The sequence below is a fragment of the Aotus nancymaae genome, unplaced genomic scaffold (genome assembly GCF_030222135.1).
Source record: "Aotus nancymaae isolate 86718 unplaced genomic scaffold, 86718_ANA_hifiasm-v0.15.2.pri h1tg000064l_1, whole genome shotgun sequence".
NCBI classification, from domain to species: domain Eukaryota; kingdom Metazoa; phylum Chordata; class Mammalia; order Primates; family Aotidae; genus Aotus; species Aotus nancymaae.
In genome coordinates this window covers 32,545,365-32,565,531 of record NW_026988479.1, presented here as the reverse complement: position 1 = coordinate 32,565,531, position 20,167 = coordinate 32,545,365, and the positions used below count along the sequence as shown (strand labels likewise).

At 47.8% G+C, this 20,167-nt stretch overlaps 1 protein-coding gene across 1 annotated transcript in view; it reads left to right on the top strand.

Moving 5' to 3' along the window:
• LOC135270619 (ATP-binding cassette sub-family C member 6-like) overlaps positions 1 to 19,708 on the top strand; it is a 79,226-nt gene extending 59,518 nt beyond the window's left edge. The window contains 7 exon segments of the mRNA XM_064366271.1: positions 1,014 to 1,140; positions 3,109 to 3,210; positions 3,723 to 3,869; positions 13,404 to 13,500; positions 13,503 to 13,561; positions 13,639 to 13,805; positions 18,470 to 19,708. Coding sequence (XP_064222341.1) covers positions 1,014 to 1,140; positions 3,109 to 3,210; positions 3,723 to 3,869; positions 13,404 to 13,500; positions 13,503 to 13,561; positions 13,639 to 13,805; positions 18,470 to 18,668 — 898 coding nt within the window. The 3' untranslated portion in view covers positions 18,669 to 19,708.
• The last annotated feature ends 459 nt before the right edge of the window (positions 19,709 to 20,167 follow it).

Genomic DNA, 20,167 nt, shown 5'->3' with positions numbered 1-20,167 from the left:
ATTTCAGGCAAGTTATTATAACCTCTCTGAGCCTCATTTGTCAGACAGGGATCATGCTCATGGAGTGGATGTGAGGATTAAATACAGGCACTCATAGGTAAGACTTGTAACATGCTTACTGCATGCTTGGCACTGTTCTGAGCAACCTATGTGGATTAATGTATTTAATTCTGCTAACAACTTCAGGCAGAAACTGTTTTATGCATGATAAACCCTAGGCACAGAGAGGTTTGGAAACTTGTCCAAGGTCACACAGCTAATGCCAAAGAGTCAGGATTTGAATCCAGGCAGTCTGGTACCAGAGGGTGGAGAGGGTTAAGTACACACGAGGTACTCAATACATGTCAAGTCCTTTTCCCTTTCTACTAAGGTCCCCAGCCAGCTGGGGCTGTGTCGCAGTCCATCTTCACACTGCTATAAAAAACTACCTGAAACTGGGTGATTTATAAAGAAAGGAAGGTTTAATTTACAGTTCCACGTGGCTGGGGAGGCCTCAGGAAATTTACAATCATGGCAGAAGGGGAAGCAAGGCATGTCTTACACGGCGGCAGGCAAGAGAAGGCACAGAGGGGAACTGCCGCACCCTTTTAAATAATCAGATCTCACGAGAACTCACCATCAGAACAACCTGGGGAAAACCGCCCCCATGATCCAATCACCTTCCACCAGATCCTTCCCTTCACACGTGGGGATTACAATTTGAGATGAGATTTGGGTGGGGATACAGCAGAATGGCAGGTGGATGTGGCTGGGCGAGTTCCAGGGACAGAAAAGCAGCCACACAGGGAAGCTCTATGGAGCACCGAGAGTACCCCATACCCGGAGCTGAACTCAGTCAAGACAGGACAGTGTCATCTTCCTCTACTCCCTGAGCCAGGATGGGGCCTTGCATGTGGAGGCCATTGCTGGGAGCCCTGTGGATACAATGCTGGCATGACCAGTCCTTGTGCCCAGAGCAGCATCTCCCTGCAGATGAGAGTTCCCACTCACCCCACTGTTGCCTCCCATTGCAGGTGGCTTGCGGCCAACGTGGAGCTCCTGGGGAATGGCCTGGTGTTCGCGGCTGCCACGTGTGCTGTGCTGAGCAAAGCCCACCTCAGTGCTGGCCTCGTGGGCTTCTCTGTCTCTGCTGCCCTCCAGGTACTCCCCACACCCCCAAACTGGGCTTAGGGGACAGACAGAGGCAGAGACCATCATACCCCTGCCAGTGGGACCTTCAAAGACCCCAAGTCCAAACCACTAAGGGGTCTGGAGTCCCTCCGCCAAGGAGGGACACACAGCTCCACAAAAGCCAGACTCAGCCAAGGTGACCTTGCAACCTTGGGCAAGAGTCTTTCATCGTGGAGTCTCAGTGTGCTCCTTGGAAAAATAGGCCAGTAATCCCATCACTTCTGATGTTATAAAGACTAGTTGAGATGGAGAATATCCTGTGGAGGACATTTCTAGTGCATTGTTAACTTTTTTTTTTTTTTTTTTTTAAAGAGAGAGTCTCTGTCACTCAGGCAGTGGTGCAGTCTCGGCTTACTGCAACCTCTGCCTCCTGGGTGCAAGCAATTCTCATGCCTCAGCCTCCCAAGTTGCTGGGATTACAGGCGTAAGCCACTACGCTTGGCTATTTTTTAGTATTTCTAGTCAAGATGGGGTTTCATTATGTTGGCCAGGCTAGTCTCCAGCTTCTGTGCTCAAGTGATCCACCCACCTCTGCCTCTCAAAGTGCTAGGATTACAGGCATGAGCCACCGTGCCCGGCCACATTTTGTTAACTATTAATAACAGTATGTAATGTCAGTTCGTGACATCTGTGAAAAAAATGTGTACATACACATGTAAGCATTCGTAATGGAGGTGGCGCTATTCTAAGAGCTTTATACAATTTTGTTCACTTTGGTTTGTTGTTGTTTGAGACAGGATCTCATTTTGTTACCCAGGCTTGAGTGCAGTGATGTGATCTTGGCTCACTGCAGTCTCCATCTCCAGGCTCAAGGGATTCTCCCACCTCACTTTGCCAGTTAGCTGGGACTACAGGCGTGCACCACCATGCCTGACTAATGTTCTTTGTTTTTTTTTTTAAGAAACGGTTTCACCGTGTTGCTCAGCCTGGTCTCAAACTCTAGGTTCAAATGGTCTGCCTGCCTCAGCCTCCCAAAATGCTAAGATTATAGGTGTGAGCCACCATGCCCTGCGGTTTTGGTTTGAGACAAGGTCGCACCCTGTCACTCAGACTGGAGTGCAGTGACGTGATCACAGCTTGCTGCAGCCTCCAACTCCTGGGATCAATCTTCCCATCTTGGCCTTCCAAAAAGCTGGCATTATAGGCATGGGCCACAGTGGGCAAGAGCTTTATAAATCTTAACTCACTTAATCCTGCCCACAACCCCACCAGAGGTACCATCATTATCCTCATTTTACAGTCGAGGCTGCTAAGCTTAGGGATGAAGTAAGAGGCTGGAGCATGTTGGGTGGGGGGTGGGGGCATTTTCCTACTACATCCAGAAAGGCCTCTCTGAGGAGGTGACTTAGGAGGAAGTGAGATAACAGCAGAAGAAAAAGCCCTGGGAGTTGAAGGTTCATCCCTGGTGTGTTAGAGGAACAGCAGGAAAGTGGGTGTGGCTGGAGAGGGTGGGCGAAGGCAGGGGTGCTGGGAGACAAGATTGGGGACAGGATGGCAGGGCTAGAGCTGGTAATGGCTCACAGGAAGGAGTTTGGAGCAGTTTCAAGTGTCATGGGAAATCAGTAGCCACCTGGTCACTGTGGGGAAGCTGTCAGAATGGAATCAGTGACCCTGGGTCCTGCTGGGTGTCCTTGGGGGGGGCCACACACCCTCTCTGGTTCTGTCTTCCCACCTGCATCAAGGCAGTTTGTACAGGCTGATGTCTGAGAGCTGCTTTTTGCTCTGCCTGCTCTGGTTCTACTGAAGGAAGGGGAGGGACCTGTTGGTTGCATCCAAATCCCAATTCCCGGGGTCCAGGTCCTCAGACTGCCCCATTCCTGCCTCCCCTCTTTGCTCCCCTGAGTCTGGCCTCCCAGAAAAGGCTGGGAAACCAGGGGGGCTGATGCACGCCCTCAAGTGGCCTTGCCAAACCCAGCCTGAGATGCCTTCTTGCACCAGGTGACCCAGACACTGCAGTGGGTTGTTCGCAACTGGACAGACCTAGAGAACAGCATCGTGTCAGTGGAGCGGATGCAGGACTATGCCTGGACACCCAAGGAGGTGATGGGTGGGGAGGTGGGGAGGGGGTCCCAGCAGGAACATATCGGGGGACAGTGGGTCCCTGTTGACGTCTGCTGCAGGCTTTGGAGCTTGCACCCTCTTCTCCCCTGACTCAACCCCACCACTATAGGTCAGAGTCACAGACAGGGTGTCAGCAGTGGTTAGGAGCATAAGGTTTGGAGCGAGGCCAAATCTTGGTTCCTTTGCTTCTGAGCTTGAGGAAAGCTGATCACCTATGGGAGTGGCAGGGACCATAAGGAACAGCACTGCAACAGCAGTGTAGCTGCAACATGATAGTAACATAACGGCAACAGCAACATGATGGCAACATTCCAGCAACATGATAGTAACACATCCCATGTCCGCCCTTGTTGAATTCCCATAACCCTGTAAAACAGGAATAAATATGTCCATTTTGCAGAAGAGAAAACTGAAGCTGAGAGAGCTGGGCCATCTTGTGTGAAGTCTTAGAGGAAGGCTGCCCTCTGACTCAGTGTCCCCTCCTGCTCCAGGCTCCCTGGAGGCTGCCCACGTGTTCAGCTCAGCCCCCCTGGCCTCATGGTGGGCAGATCGAGTTCCGGGACTTTGGGCTAAGATACCGAGCTGAGCTCCCACTGGCTGTGCAGGGCGTGTCCTTCAAGGTCCACGCAGGAGAGAAGGTGAGTGGTTGTCTCACAATGTCCTCTTCATGGAGTTCAGGCCAAAGGACTCCAGCCAGGCCCTAAACCCTGGGCACCAGCTGACTCCTCAGTGTCCCCGCCTCAGGTCCCCTAGCTTTCAGACCTATTACTCCCCACACAGAAGTCCTCACCTTCCCCAAACCTGCTTCCATCTTGTGATTTCCTCAGCCACCTTGGTGTCCTCAGATAAGGAAGCAAGTCCCTGACTTTCTTCTTCCTTTAACGTTAACCCAGCACCTAATATGTGCTGGGCAGTGTGTTAAATGCTCAAAGGACATTTTCCAGTTTGCACAAATGGGTTATTGGCTTTGCTGTGGGAGGCGTTGTGAAAATCACTTCATAGTTCTGTCTCAGTTTTCCCATCTGTAAAATGAGACTGGTAATACTGATCTTTGAGTTGTTGTGAAGTTTGAGTTAACACATAAAAAATGCTTGGCTCATACGAAGTGCTCCAGAAATGTTTACTAATGCTTTTATTATTTGCATTTTTACTCTCACGACAAACATATAAGGGAGATGCTAGTACTATCCCATTTACAGAGGCCTCATCGGACCCCTTTACTGAATGCCTTTCCTCCCTGCCTCTGAAACTACACAGGCTTCCTCCCGTCCCCTCCTTGTCCCCGATGCCCACTTCCTACTCGAGGTTTCCAGTGGATCGTGTCTCACCACTCCAATCTGGTCTCTTGTGATTTTTAAAAATTAGATCTTTTTTTTTATTATTATACTTTAAGTTCTGGAGTACACGTGCAGAACATGCAGGTTTGTTTCATAGGTATACACATGCCATGGTGGTTTGCTGCATCCGTCAGCCTGTCATCTACATTAGGTATTTTTCCTAATGCTATTCCTCTCCTAGCCCCCCACCCTCTGACAGGCCCGTGTGTGTGATGTTCCCCTCCCTGTGTCCATGCGTTCTGATTGTTCAACACCCACTTAGGAGTGGGAACAGGCGGTGTTTGGTTTTCTGTTCTTCTGTCAGTTTGCTGAGAATTATGGTTTCCAGCTTTATCCATGTCCCTGCAAAAAACATGAACTCATCATTTTTTATGGCTGCATAGTATTCCATGGTATATATGTGCCACATTTTCTTTTTCCAGTCTATCATTGACTGGCATTTGGGTTGGTTCCAAGTCTTGGCTATTGTGAACAGTGCCACAATAAATATATGTGTGCATGTGTCTTTATAGTAGAACGATTTATAATCCTTTGGGTATACACCCAGTAATGGGATTGCTGGGTCAAATGGTATTTCTAGTTCTAGGTCCTTGAGAAATCGCCACACTGTTTTCTGCAATGGTGGAACTAATTTACACTCTCACCAACATTCCTGTTTCTCCACATCCTCTCCAGCATCTGTTGTTTCCTGATTTTTTAATGATCGCCATTCTAACTGGCATGAGATGGTATCTCAATGTGGTTTTGATATGCATTTCTCTAATGACCATTGATGATGAGCTTTTTTTCGTATGTTTATTGGTCACATAAATGTCTTCTTTTGAGAAGTGTCTGTTCATATCCTTCACCCACTTTTATTTTTTATTTTTTATTTTTTATTTTTTTTTATTGCATTTTAGGTTTTGGGGTACATGTGAAAAACATGCAAGGTTGTTGCATAGGTACATATGTGGCAGTGTGATTTGCTGCCTTCCTCCCCTTCACCTATATCTGGTATTTCTCCCCATGCTATCCCTCCCCAACTCCCCACCGCCCTCTATCCCCCCCCCCCAACAGACCCCAGTGTATAGTGCTCCCCTCCCTGTGTCCATGTGTTCTCATTGTTCAACACCCACCTATGAGTGAGAACATGTGGTGTTTGATTTTCTGTTCTTGTGTTATTAGTTCAACCATTGTGGAAAACAGTGTGGCGATTCCTCAAGGACCTAGAAATAGAAATTCCATTTGACCCAGCAATCCCATTACTGGGTATATATCCAAAGGATTATAAATCGTTCTACTATAAGGACACATGCACACGAATGTTCATTGCAGCACAGTTTACAATAGCAAAGACCTGGAACCAACCCAAATGCCCATCGATGATAGACTGGACAGGAAAAATGTGGCACATATACACCATGGAATATTATGCAGCCATCAAAAACGATGAGTTCGTGTCCTTTGTAGGGACATGGATGAACCTGGAAACCATCATTCTCAGCAAACTAACACAAGAACAGAAAATCAAACACCTTCACCCACTTTTTGATGGGGTTGCTTTTTTCTTGAAAATTTGTTTAAGTTGTTTGTAGATTCTGGATATTGGCCCTTTGTCAGATGGGTAGATTGCACATTTTTTTTCCCTTCTGTTGGTTGCCAGTTCACTCTAATGATAGGTTCTTTTACTGTGCAGAAGCTCTTAGGTTTACTTAGATCCCATTTGTCTATTTTGGGTTTTGTTGTTCTAGTCATGAAGTCCTTGCCCATGCCTATGTCCTGAATGGTATTGCCTAGGCTTTCTTCTAGAATTTTTATGGTTAGGTCTTATGTTTAATCCCTCTGGAGTTAATTTTTGTAACAGGTGTAAGGAAGGGATTCAGTTGAGCTTTCTGCATATGGCTAAGCCAGTTTTTCCAACATCATTTATTATATAGAGAATCCTTTCCCCATTGCTTTTGTCTGGTGTGTCAAAGATCAGATGTTTATATATGTGTGGAGTTATTTCTGAGGCCTCTGTTCTATTTCATTGATCTGCATCTCTGTTTTGGTACCAGTACCATGCTGTTTTTATTACTGTAACCTTGTAGTACAGTTTGAAATCAGGTAGCATGATGCCTCCAGCTTTTTTTTTTTTCTGCTTAGGATTGTCTTGGCTATGCAGGCTCTGTTTTGGTTCCATATGAAGTTTAAGGTGGTTTTTTTCCAATTCAGTGAAGAAGGTCAATGGTAGCTCGATGGGGATAGCACTGAATCTATAAATTACTTTGCGCACTATGGCCATTTTCACGATACTAATTCTTCCAAACCATGAACATGGAATGTTTTTCCATCTGTTTGTGTCCTCTGTTATTTCCTTGAGCAGTGGTTTCTAGTTCTCCTTGAAGAGGTCCTTCACATCTCTTTTTAGTTGTATACCTAGATATTTTATTCTCTTTGTAGAAATTGTGAATGGGAGTTCATTCATGATTTGGCTCTTTGTCTGTTATGGGGTATAGGAATGCTAGTGATTTTTGCACATTGATTATGTATCCGGAGACTTTGCTCAAGTTGCTTATTGCTTATCAGCTTAAGGAGATTTTGGGCTGAGACGATGGGCTTTTCTAAATATACAATCATCTCATCTGCAAATAGAAACAATTTAACTTCTTCTTTTCCTAATTGAATACCCTTTGATTGCTGTGGGCAGAACTTGAAATATTATGTTGAACAGTAGTGGTGAGAGAGGGCATCCTTGTCTTGTGCCAGTTTTCAAAGGGAATGCTTCCAGTTTTTGCCCATTCAGTATGATATTGGCTGTGGGTTTGTCATAAATAGCTCTTACTATTTTGGGATATGTTCCATCAATACCTGGTTTATTGAGACTTTTTAGCATAAAGGGCTGTTGAATTTTGTTGAAGGCCTTCTCTGCATCTATTGACATAATCATGTGGTTTTTGTCTTTGGTTCTGTTTATGTGATGGATTATGTTTATAGATTTGTGTATGTTGAACTAGCCTTGCATCCCAGGGATGAAGCTGATTTGATTATGATGGATAAGCTTTTTGATGTGCTGTTGGATTCGGTTTGCCAGTATTTTATGGAGGATTTTTGCATTAATGTTCATCATGGATATTGGCCTGAAATTTTCTTTTTTAGTTATGTCTCTGCCAGGTTTTGGTATCAGGATGATGTTGGTCTCAAAATGAGTTATACAGGATTCCCTCTTTTTGTATTGTTTGGAACAATTTCAGAAGGAATGGCACCAGCTCCTCTTTGTACCTCTGGTAGAATTCGGCTGTGAACTCATCTAGGCCTGCACTTTTTATTCAGTTGGTAGGCTATTAATTGCTGCCTCAATTTCAGACCTTGTTTGGTGTATTCAGTGATTCAACTTCTTCCTGGTTAGTTTGGGAGGGTGTAAGTGTTCAGGAATTTATCCATTTCTTCTAGATTTACTGGTTTATTTGCATAGAAGTATTTGTAGTAATCTCTGATGGTAGTTTGTATTTCTGTGGGATCAGTGGTGACATTCCCTTTATCATTTTTTATTGCATCTATTTGATTCTTCTCTCTTTCCTTCTTGATTAGTCTGGTTAGTGGTCTATTTTTTTTTTTTTTTTTTAAACTCCTGAATTTATTATTTTTTTTGAAGGGTTTGTGTCTCTATCTCCTTCAGTTCTGCTCTGATATTAGTTATTTCTTGACTTCTGCTAGCTTTTGAATTTGTTTGATCTTGCTCCTCTAGTTCTTTTAATCGTGACGTTAGGGTGTTGATTTTAGATTTCTCCTCATTTCTCTTTTGGGCATTTAGTGCTATAAATTTCCCTCTAGACACTGCTTTAAATGTGTCCCAGAGATTCTGGTATGTTGTGTCTTCGTTCTTATTGGTTTCAAAGAACATGTTTATTTCTGCCTTCATTTTATTATTTATCCAGTACTCATTCAGGAGCAGGTTGTTCAGTTTCCATGTAGTTGTGTGGTTTTGAGTGAGTTTCTTAATCCTGAGTTCTAATTTGCTTGCACTGTGGTCTGAGAGACCGTTATGATTTCCCTTCTTTTGCATTTGCTAAGGAGCGCATTTTACTTCCAATTATGTGGTAAATTTTAGAATAAGTGTGATGTGGTGCTGAGAAAAAACATATAATCTGTGGATTTGGAATGGAGAGTTCTGTAGATGTCTATTAGGACTGCTTGGTCCAGATCCAAGTTCAAGTCCTGGATATCCTTGTTAATTTTCTGTCTTGATCTAATATTGACAATGGGGTGTTAATGTCTCCCACTATTATTGTATGGAAGTCTAAGTTTCTTTGTAGATCAGTAAGAACTTGTTTTATGTATCTGGGTGCTCCTGTATTGGGTGCATGTATATATATACATATGTTAGCTTTTCTTATTGCATTGATCCCTTTACCATTATGTAATGCCCTTCTTTGTCTCTTTTAATCTTTGATAAAATAGATTTTAAAACAACAGACACTAGGATTGCAATGCCTGCTTTTTTTTGCTCTCCATTTGCTTGGTAAATCTACTTCCATCCCTTTGAGCCTGTATCTTTGCACCTGAGATGGGTCTTCTGAATACAGCACACCAATGGGTCTTGACTTTTTATCCAATTTGCCAGTCTGTGTGTTATGATTGGGGCATTTAGCCCGTTTACATTTAAGATTATTATTATTATGTGTGAATTTGATGCTGCCATTTTGATGCTAGCTGGTTGTTTTGCCCGTTAGTTAATGTGGTTTCTTCATACTGTTGATGGTCTTTACAATTTGGTATGTTTTCACTGTGGCTGGCACTGGTTGTTCCTTTCCATGTTTAGTGCTTCCTTCAGGAGCTCTTGTAAGGCAGGCCTGGTGGTGATGAAATCTCTTAAAACAGTTGCTTGTCTGTAAAGGATTTTATTTCTCCTTCACTTATGAAGCTTAGTTTGACTGGATATGAAATTCTGGGTTGAAAATTCTTTTCTTTAAGGATGTTGAATATTGGCCCCCACTTTCTTCTGGCTTGTAGAGTTTCTGCAAGAGATCTGCTGTGAGTCTGATGGGCTTCCCTTTGTGGGTAACCCAACCTTTCTCTCGGTCTGCCCTTAGCAATTTTTTCTTCATTTCAACTCTGGTGAATCTAACGATTATGTGCCTTGGGGTTGCTCTTCTTGATGAATATCTTTGTGGTGTTCTATTTCCTGAATTTAAATGTTGGCCTGCCTTGCTAGGTTGGAGAGGTTCTCCTGGATAATATCCTGAAGAGTGTTTTCCAACTTGATTTCACTCTCTCCATCACCTTCAGATACACCAATCAAATGTAGATTTGGTCTATTCACATAATCCCATATTTCTTGGAGGCTTTGTTCATTTGTTTTCACTTTTTTCTCTCATCTTGCCTTCTTGCTTTATTTCATTGAGTTGATCTTCAATCTCTGATAGCCTTTCTTCCACTTGATCGGTTTGATTATTGAAACTTGTGTATGCTTCACGAAGTTCTCGTGGTGTTTTTCAGCTCCAGCAAGTCGTCTATGTTAGTCTCTACACTCGTTATTCTAGTTAGCATTTTGTCTCAACTTTTTTTTAAAGGTTTTTAGTTTCCTTGCATTGGGTTAGAACATGCTCCTTTAGCTTGGAGAAGTTTGTTATTACCCACCTTCTGAAGCCTGCTTCTGTCAATTTGTCACACTCATTCTCCATCCAGTTTTGTTCCCTTTCTGGTGAGGAGTTGAGATCCCTTGGAGGAGGAGAGGCATTCTGGTTTTTGGGAATTTCAGTTTTGTGCTGGTTTCTTCCTGTCTTTGTGGATTTATCTATCTTTGGTCTTTGAAGTTGGTGACTTTTGGATGGGGTCTCTGAGTGGACGTCCTTTCTGTTGATGTTTCTTTTTGCTGGAAGGAAAACTAAGAGGCCTCTCTGCTGTAGGTCCACTCAAAACCCTGCTTGCCTGGGAACCACCCCTAGGGGCTGCAGAGCAGCAAAGATTGCTGCCTGTTCCTTCCTCTGGTAGCTTCGTCTCAGAAGGGCACCCACCAGAGGACAGCCAGAGCTCTCCTGTATGAGGTATCTCCCAGTCAATATAAACAGGGTCAGGGAGCCACTTGAGGCAGTCTGTCCCTTATCAGAGCTCAGGCACTGTGCTGGGAGATCCATTGCTCCCTTCAGAGCTGCTGGGCAGGGACATTTAAGTCTGCTGAAGCTGAGCCCACAACTGCCCCTTGTCCCAGGTGCTCTATCCCAGGAAGGTGGGGGCTTTATTTATAAGTCCCTGATGAGCTGCTGCCTTTTTTCAGAGATGCCCTCCCCAGCAAGAAGGGAGTCTAGTGACAGTCTCCCTGCAGAGGCCTTGCTGAGCCGCTGTCGGCTCTGCCCAGTTGCTGTGTAAATTTCCTTGTGACTTTCTTTACACAGGCGAGGTTAAAACCAACTACCCAAGCTGCAACAATGGCAGATGCAGTCTCCCTCCCCCTACCAAGTTCAAACATCCGAGGTCGAGCTCAGACTGCTGTGCTGGCTGTGAGAATTTCAAGCCAGTGGATCTTAGCTTGCTGGTCTTCTTGGGGGTGGGATCGACCAAGCCATATCACATGTCTCCCTGGCTAGAGCCCCCTTTTTCAGGGGAATGAGCAGTGCAGGCTGGCCGGCTGGCTGGCATTCCATGTGCCACTGGGGTATGAGAGAAAAAATCTCCTGCAGCCCAAATGGCCACCCAGTTTTGTGCTGGAAACCTGGGACACTGGTGTTCTGGGCACTGGAGGGAATCTCCTGGTCTGCGGGTTGTGAAGAACGTGGGAAAAGTGCAGTATCTGAGCCAGAGTGCAGGGAACTGTTCCCAAGGGCTTCCCTTGGCCAGGAGAGGGAGTTCTCTGGCGTCTTGTGCTTCCCAGGTGAGGCAATGCCCCACCCTGCTTCGGCTTGCTGTCCTTGGGCTGCACCCACTGTCTCATCAGTCCCAATGAGATGAACCTGGTACCTCAGTTGGAAATGCAGCGATCACTTGTCTTTTGGGTTGCTCTCACTGGGAACTGCTGACCGGATCTGTTCCTATTTGGTCATCTTGATGGAAAACTTTTTTTTCTGAGGCAGTCTCACTCTGTCGCCCAGGCTGGGGTGCAGTGGCACTGTCTCTGCTCACTGCAACCTCCGCCTCCCAGGTTCAAGTGATTCTCCTGCCTTAGCTTCCCAAGTAGCGGGGATTACAGGTGCATACCACCATGCCTGGCTAATTTTTGTGTTTTTAGTAGAGACTGGGTTTTACCATGTTGGCTAGGTTGGTCTCAAACTCCTGACCTCAAATGATCCACCTGCCATGGGCTCCCAAAGTGCTGGGATTACAGGCACGAGCCACCATGCACAGCCATCCTGTGATCTTTATCAGCGTGACTGACACTGCATGTCATTCCCCTGCTCAAAACCTTCTAGTAGTTCCAGCTTCTCTTGGGCTGAAGTCTGAATTCCTGAGCTTGGTATTCAAGGCTCTGCCTAGCCCAGGTCCTGCCCCACCTCCTCTTTCATTGCTCTGCCTGGGCTTAGCCAGTGTTGTGGAGCAGCTGCGTCTCTGCCAGAGGGCACGTGGTGCCATGAGCTCCATGAGCTTCTAGTTTTGGAAGCCCACTTGGTGGGTTCGTTACCTGCAGTGTTCGCCTTCCTTGAACTCCTATTCAACCTTCAAGCTTCCATGCAAGTATCTCCTCCTCTGTGAGGCCTTCTCTTTTTACTGCTACCAAATCCCAGGCAGCATGAGCAGCACCGCCTTGCTTCCCTGAGTTGCCAAAGGTCCAGAGCTTGGTAATAAACAGTGTTGTTGTCTGGGTGCTGGGGCTTATACCTGCAATCCCAGCATTTTGGGAGGCCAAGGAGTATGAAACCAGCCTGGCCAACATGGTGAAACCCTATCTCTACTAAAAATACAAATACCAGCCGAGCATGGTGGCAGGAACCTGCAGTCCCAGCTACTCAGGAGGCTGAGGCAGGAGAATCTCTTGGCCCTGGAAGGTGGAGGTTGTAGTGAGCCAAGATCATGCAACTACACTCCAGCCCGGGTGATAGAGCAAGACTCTGTCTCAAAAATGAATGAATCAATCAATAAAAAGAGCATTGTTCATCATACTGTATTCCATTTACTCAGTTGCACTGTTTCCTAGACGAGATGGCGGCACACTGGAGCTAGGACTCTTTAATTCCCTTACTTCTGGTGCTATACATGGCCCTGGCATACTATGGGGTGACCCACATGTTTCAGTCATTTATTAAATAATGTTGAACCCCACCTTGTGTCAGACGCTGGGGATGCAATAGTAGCAAGAGAGATAAAGATGGAGGAGGGGTAACAGATGGGAGATGGATAAGAGAATGGACACATGGATAGGATGGACGAATGAGAGAAAAAAGTGAATGAAAGGATTAATAAATTGATGAATAGCAGAGGAGAAATGAGAAATGGATGGACAGACAGAATGCGGTAGAAGAATCAGAGGGATGGGATTGGGGATGGATGGATGGGATGGAAGAATGAGAGATAGAGGGATGGAACTGGGGATGGGTGGGATGGGGTGTGAAGAAGGATGACTGACAGGGATGGATGAACTCCCGGATGGGGTGGGGGAGTAGAAACGACAAGAGCTGATGGAGAGGTGTCAATAGAAGGATGAAGAACGATGGAGGAACTAAAGGATGGATGGGGAGAGATGGGAGAGAGATGAGGTAAGGGGAAGATAGAGAAGAATGCAGATGGAAGACTGGATGGATTGATGGGTGGATATACAGAAAGGTAGATGGAAGGGGGGCCTTTACACAGTGAGGGATGGGCAGACAGAGCTGGGGCATAGTGGAAACATAACCCCAAAAATGCCCAAGGACCCTCCAGTCAGACCAGGGCTTTCCTCCTGGACAGGTGGGCATCGTTGGCAGGACAGGGGCCGGAAAGTCCTCCCTAGCCTGTGGGCTGCTGTGGCTCCAGGAGGCAGCTGAAGGTGGGATCTGGATCGATGGGGTCCCATTGCCCACGTGGGGCTGCACACACTGCGCTCCAGGATTACCATCATCCCCCAGGTGAGGCAGGTCGCGGGGTGGGCAAAGGTGGGAGGCATGGTGGGGCCCCGCTCTGATCCACCGCCTCTCCCCACCAGGACCCCATTCTGTTCCCTGGCTCTCTACGGATGAACCTCGACTTGCTGGAGGAGCACTCGGACGAAGCTATCTGGGCAGCCCTGGAGACGATGCAGCTCAAGGCTTTGGTGGCCCCCCTGCCCGGCCAGCTGCAGTACAAGTGTGCCGACCGAGGCGAGGACCTGAGGTATGGTCATCCCACCATGGCCAGGACCTGCGGGGAGGTGGGGGATGGGGGGGATGGCCAGGCTCTCCCCAAGGGCCCTCAGGAAATGCCTCCCCCGGTAAGATTATTACTCTTACATGAATGACCATGTTTCTCTTTTTTGAGATGGTTTTACTCTTGTTGCCCAGGCTGGAGTGCAATGGCGCGATCTATCGGCAGCCTCCGCCTCCTGGGTTCAAGAGATTCTTCTGCCTTGGCCTCCTGAGTAGCTGGGATTCAGGGCACCTGCCACCACATCCGGCTAATTATATTTTTAGTAAAGATGGGGTTTTGCCATCTTGGTCAGGCTGGTCTCAAACGGCCGACTTTCTGATCCGCCCGCCTCGGCCTCGGCCTCCCAAAGTGCTGGCATTACAGGCGTGAGCCACCGCGCCTGGTCAAATGTCTCTGATCTGCAATTCCAAGCTCCAACACAGTCTCTGAATACCAAGATTTCCCCCCCAAATTAGTCTTCCAAGCTTATTTGGTGGTAAAACCCAACCTCAGCTGACACGGGGCTACTGATAGTCTTTATTGCTCTTGCTCAGTATTTATTTTGCTATAAAAATATCGATTGATATTGGGTGGTAACCTCACCACTCACTGGGACTGTAAGTAACATCGAATTTTGTTTTGTTTTAATGTCAAGTGTGGGCTGGGTGCTGTAGTTTATGCCTGTAATACCAGCATTTTGGGAGGCTGAGGCAGGAGGATTGCTTGGTCCAGGAGTTCAAGACTAGCCTGGGCAACATAGCAAGACCCCATCTCTAGGACTATGGGCATGTGCCACCATGCCTGGCTATTTTTTTTCATAGTTACTTGGGAGCCTGAGGTGGGAGGAAAGCTTGAGCCAGGGAGGCGAAGGTTGCAGTGAGCCGAGATCATGCCACTGCACTTCAGCCTGGGTAACAGAGTAAGATTCTATCTCCAAAAAAAAAAAAAAAAAAGGTTTGTAGGCGTGGTGGCTGACATCTGTAATCCCAGCACTTTGGGAGGCTGAGGTGGATGGATTACCTGAGGTCAGGAGTTCAAGACCAGCCTGGCCAACATGGTGAAATCCCATCTCTACTAAAAATAAAAAAATTAGCTGGGTACGGTGGCAGGCACCCATAGTCCCAGCTACTTGGAAGACTGAGGTAGGAGAATTGCTTGAACCCAGGAGGTGGAGGTTGCAGTGAGCCAAGATCACACCGCTGCACTCCAGCCTAGGCTCCATCTCAACAACTAAAAATTGTGGGAAAAAATACACATAAAATTTCCTATCATCTCAACTTTTGTTTTGGAGACAGAGTGTGGCTCTGTCATCCAGGCTGGAGTGCAGTGGTGCAATCTCGGCTTCCTGCAACTTCCCCCTCCCAGGTTCAAGCCTTCTTCCCACCTCAGCGTCCTGAGTAGCTGGGATTAGAGGTGTGAGCCACCATGCCCAGCTCATCTTTCTTCTGTAGAGACAGGGTTTCGCCATGTTGCCTAGGCTGCACGCAGACTTGCCTAGGCCTTCCAAAGTTCTGGGATTACAGGTGCGAGCCGCCACGACGAGCCCATCCACCCGTTTTTCAGCGTGCAGTTTCTGTAGTAATACATACATTCAGTTCCACAACAAAACTGAAACTCTGTACCCATGAGACCCTAACTCCCGTGTTCCCCTCCCCAGCCCCTGGCCACCAGTATTTTACCTTTTTTTTTTTTTTTTAAACAAGAGTCTGACTCTCATTGCCAGGCTGGAGTGCAATGGTGTGATCTCCACTTACTGCAACCTCTGCCTCCTGGGTTGAAGTGATTCTCCTGATTCAGCCTCCCAAGTAGCTAGGATTACAGACATGCGCCACCACCCCCAGCTTATTTTGTATTTTTTAGTAGAGACGGAGTTTCTCCATGTTGGTTAGGCTGGTCTCAAACTCCTGACCTCAGGTGATCCGTCCGCCTCGGCCTCCCGAAGTGCTGGGTGTGAGCCACGGCACGCAGCCTCTACTTTCTGTATCTCTAAGTGTGACTACTGTGGATGAAAGTGGAATCGTATCTGGAATCAGTGTCTGTCTTTTGTGACTGGCTTGTTTCACGTAGCATGATGCCCTCCAGGTTCATCCATGGTGTAGCACGTGTCAGATTCCCTTCCTTTTTAAGGCTGAATCATTTTCCATTACAAGGATAGACCACATTTTGCTTATCCATTTATCTGCCAGTAGGTACCCAGGCTGTTTCCACCTTTTGGCCACTTTGAATGATACCACTATGAACATAGTTGTACAGGTATATGCTTTTAAAAAAAACTAAGGTGGCCAGGCATGTTGGCTCACCCCTGTAATCCCAGCACTATGGGAGGCCGAGGTAGTCAGCTGAGACCAGTCTGACCAATATGGTGAAACTGTGTCTGTCTCTACTAAAAATACAAAAATTAGGCCGGGCGCGGTGGCTCACGCCTATAATCCCAGCACTTTGGGAGGCCGAGGTGGGTGGATCATGAGGTCAAGAGATCGAGACCATCCTGGTCAATAAGGTGAAACCCCGTCTCTACTAAAAATACAAAAATTAGCTGGGCATGGTGGCGCGTGCCTGTAATCCCAGCTACTCGGGAGGCTGAGGCAGGAGAATTGCCTGAACCCAGGAGGCGGAGGTTGCGGTGAGCCAAGATCATGCCATTGCACTCCAGCCTGGGTAACAAGAGCGAAACTCCGTCTCAAAAAAAAAAAAAAAAAAAAAATTAGCCAGGTGTGGTGGCAGGTGCCTATAATCCCCTCTCAAGAGGCTGAGATATTGAGGCAGGAAAATCGCTTGAACCCAGGAGGCAGTGGCTGCAGTGAGCTGAGATAGCGCCACTGCACTCCAGCCTGGGCGACAGAGCAAGACCCTCTCAAAACAAAAGAAGGTGTTCAGGATTTATAAACCCCTCTGACCCTGAGGGTGTCAGAATGGCTCTCAGTAGGCAGTAATTTCCAGCACTAGAGAGGCAGCGTTGCTTGGGAGGTGAGAGTATACACAGGTGACAGACTGCCTGGGCTCAAATCCAGGCCCCCCACTTGCCAGCTCTAGGATCTTGGGCAACTTACCCATCTCTTGTGCCTCAGTTTCTCATCTGCAAAGCAGAAATAGCACCCACCTACTTTGCAAGGATTGAGTTATATGCACAAAGTTGTTGCAACAGTGCCAGGCAGAGAGGAAACAGTAATTATTCATTACAGTCCTCAGAGTCACACTCCTGATAATGTCATTTCAAAGTTGGAATTGGAGGCCTGAGCCTTGCCCGAGGTCACACAGCTTGTAAGTAGTGAGGTCGGGACAAGACCCAGGCCCTCTAACGCCTGTGTGACGGTAGTGGGTTCTGATCATCTAAAGGGATGCTTTAGACGTTTTGTGGAAGGGTTTACTGTGTAAGACAGCCATGCTGGGTCCCAGGGCCCAGTTCCCACCTGGGTCAGGGACTCACTGGCCTCATGACCTGGAATCTCAACTTCTCCACTTTTGTAATTAGAGGCTGCTACTCCATGCCAAGGGCTTACTCTGTGACAAGCCCACACACTTTTACATGACTTGTCTTCACAATTCAGTGTGTGTGGGGGGCATCCACAGACTCTGGGGTCATAGGACTTGGGTTCAAATTAATTAGGGACCCACCACTAGCCTTGAGATGTTGGTCAAGCCACTGAGCTTCTCTGTATCCATGTCCTCCTCTTTCAGAAGAGGAGAACAATAATACCTTCCTTTGTGGACATGAGGAGGGTTGAGTCAACATATATACAAGCACTTAGAATGTGTCTGGTACAAGGCGAAGATGCAGAAATAGAAATAGCCATAGACAGGGCAGGTGCGGTGGCTGATGCCTGGAATCCCAAGTCCCACCCGTGTGTTGTACATGTGTACATTGAAGGCCCGCTTGACACCAGCCTGGAAGGTCTTAGGAAGAGTGTAGATTGTATTCTGGAAGCAGCGGTGGGTCATCGTAGGTTTGTTGGCAAGGGCAGGACTGAAGTCAAAGCCGTGCTTTCGCTGTTGGAGGAAACGTCAATTAGCGCAGCCGTTATGGAAAACAGCATGAGGATTTCTCAAAAAAACTAGAAGTAGAACTACCAGGGCGCGGTGGCTCACGCCTGCAACCCCAACTTTGGGAGGCCAAGGCGGGTGGATCACCTGAGGTCAGGAGTTTGAGACCAGCCTGGACAGCATGATGAAACCCTGTCTCTTTACTTAAAAAATAGAAAAAATTAGCCTAGTGTGGTGGCGCATGCCTGTAATTCCAGCTACTTGGGAGGCTGAGGCCGGAAAATTGCTTGAATGGGGAGGTAGAGGTTATAGTGAGCCGAGATTGTGCCACTGTACTCCAGCCTGGGTGACAGAGCAAAATTCCATCTCAAAAAAAAAAAAAAAAAAAAAGGGCAAAGGGAAAAAAATGGCCAACAGAAAAAAATAAAATACTCATTTCACAGGAGGGAAAACTGAGACACAAAGGATTTGAATGACTTGCCCATAGTCAGCCTGCTCAAAGCTGGCAGGAAAGGGATTCCCATCAGCTCTGCAGCCTGCAGACCCCGTGTATGGGGATGTCTCAACACAGGCACCTCACTCCTGCACTCTCACAGACCTGTTTCTGGGCACACACCACACATCACGATGTGCCAACACACAGCCCACCTAATTGTCCCAATCATTCCCAGTGTGGGCCAGAAACAGCTCCTGTGTCTGGCGCGTGCTCTTCTCCGGAAGACCCAGATCCTCATCCTGGATGAGGCTACGGCTGCTGTGGACCCAGGCACGGAGCTGCAGATGCAGGCCACGCTCGGGAGCTGGTTTGCACAGTGCACCGTGCTGCTCATCGCCCACCACCTGCGCTCCGTGATGGACTGTGCCCGGTAAAGCCCCCACCCCGGCCAGACCTCAAGACGGCTCTGCAGCGGGGTGTGGGGGGAGTGGAGGCAGTCCCGGGCCACTGGTTCCAGGTTAGAGCTGGAAGGGCCCTGAATGGGGCCAGAGCAGGTGGAATGCCCGATAACACCTGCCAAGCAGGAAGGCTGCCCGAGGACATGCGCCCAACACGCGCTTCCAACCCAGCTGTGAGGGTCGGGGAGCCGCACAGAAAGCAGGAGGTCTAGGGAGAAAACCTCAGTGCAGACACACTGGGCTCTCACAGCTGCCTCATGCCTGTTTCTGACAGCGGTCAGAATATTAATATTGGACTCACCAAACCAGCTTCAGTCACCAGGAAAGAGGAACCACGTCTAACACAGCCAAGCTTCAGGCCACAGAGAGATCGCTGGGAAGGGAGGGCAGCGTGAGACACCAGATAACTCCCTTGATCCTAACTTGACAGGGCCAGGGCGTCTCACTGATCTCGTGGCACTGCTGCAAGGATAACCTAAGTTAATACATGGCTTTGAGTGTGTGGAAGCAGAGAAGGCAATACCCAGGCTTTCTCAACCTTAGCATTACTGACACATGGGGCCACAATGTTCTGTGCTGTGCGGACACGTCCTGCACACCGTAGGACGGTCAGCAGCGTCCCTGGCCTCTCATTCACCAGATGCCAGTAACCTCCTCCCCTACCACCACCAGTGTTGCGACAAAGTATCCTCAGACGCTGCCCCACATCCCCTGGGGAGTCAAAACCACCTGGCTGGGCCAGACACAGTAACTCACACCTATAATCACGCTTTGGGAGGGCGAGGTAGGCCGATCACTTAAGGTCAGAAGTTCGAAACCAGCCTTCCTAACATGGTGAATCCCCAGCTCTACCAAAAATATAAAAATTAGCTGGGTGTGGTGGCAGGCTCTAGTAAGCCCAGCCACTCGGGAGGCTGAGGTAAGAGAATCGTTTAAACCCAGGTGGAGGAGCCTGCAATGAACCGAGATCACGGCACTGCACTCCAGCCTGGGAGACTGAAAAAAAAAAAAAACAACCCAAAACAGAAAGACCCACTTGGTTGAGAATCCCCGGTCTAACCTGCCCCGCTGCCATCCATCATCCACGGATGCTTGGGTGGTGGCTGTGCCGGTGCCGGGCGGAGGAGGGAGGCAGGGATTCCACCTTTTCTTGAGGACACAGGGCCTGCTCCGTCCATTTGGTCAAGGGACTTTCTGATGGCCCATCCTGACAGAGGGTTTTGTGATGCCCCTTTTGGCCTGGAGTAATCTAAATCTAGATGGAAATGCAGCTTCTACCTCCTTCAAAGTGGAGCAGGGAGTCCTCAGTCTTCACCTGCCCCGAGTCATGCCCACAAAGCTGCGGACCTACAACTGCCTACTCCTAGCTCCATTTCACAGGTGAGGAAACTGAGGCTCGAGGAGTTGACATGACTTCACAACTCCTCACAAGTGGATGACCTAGTTAGTAAAGACAGAGTGGAGATCTGCTTCTG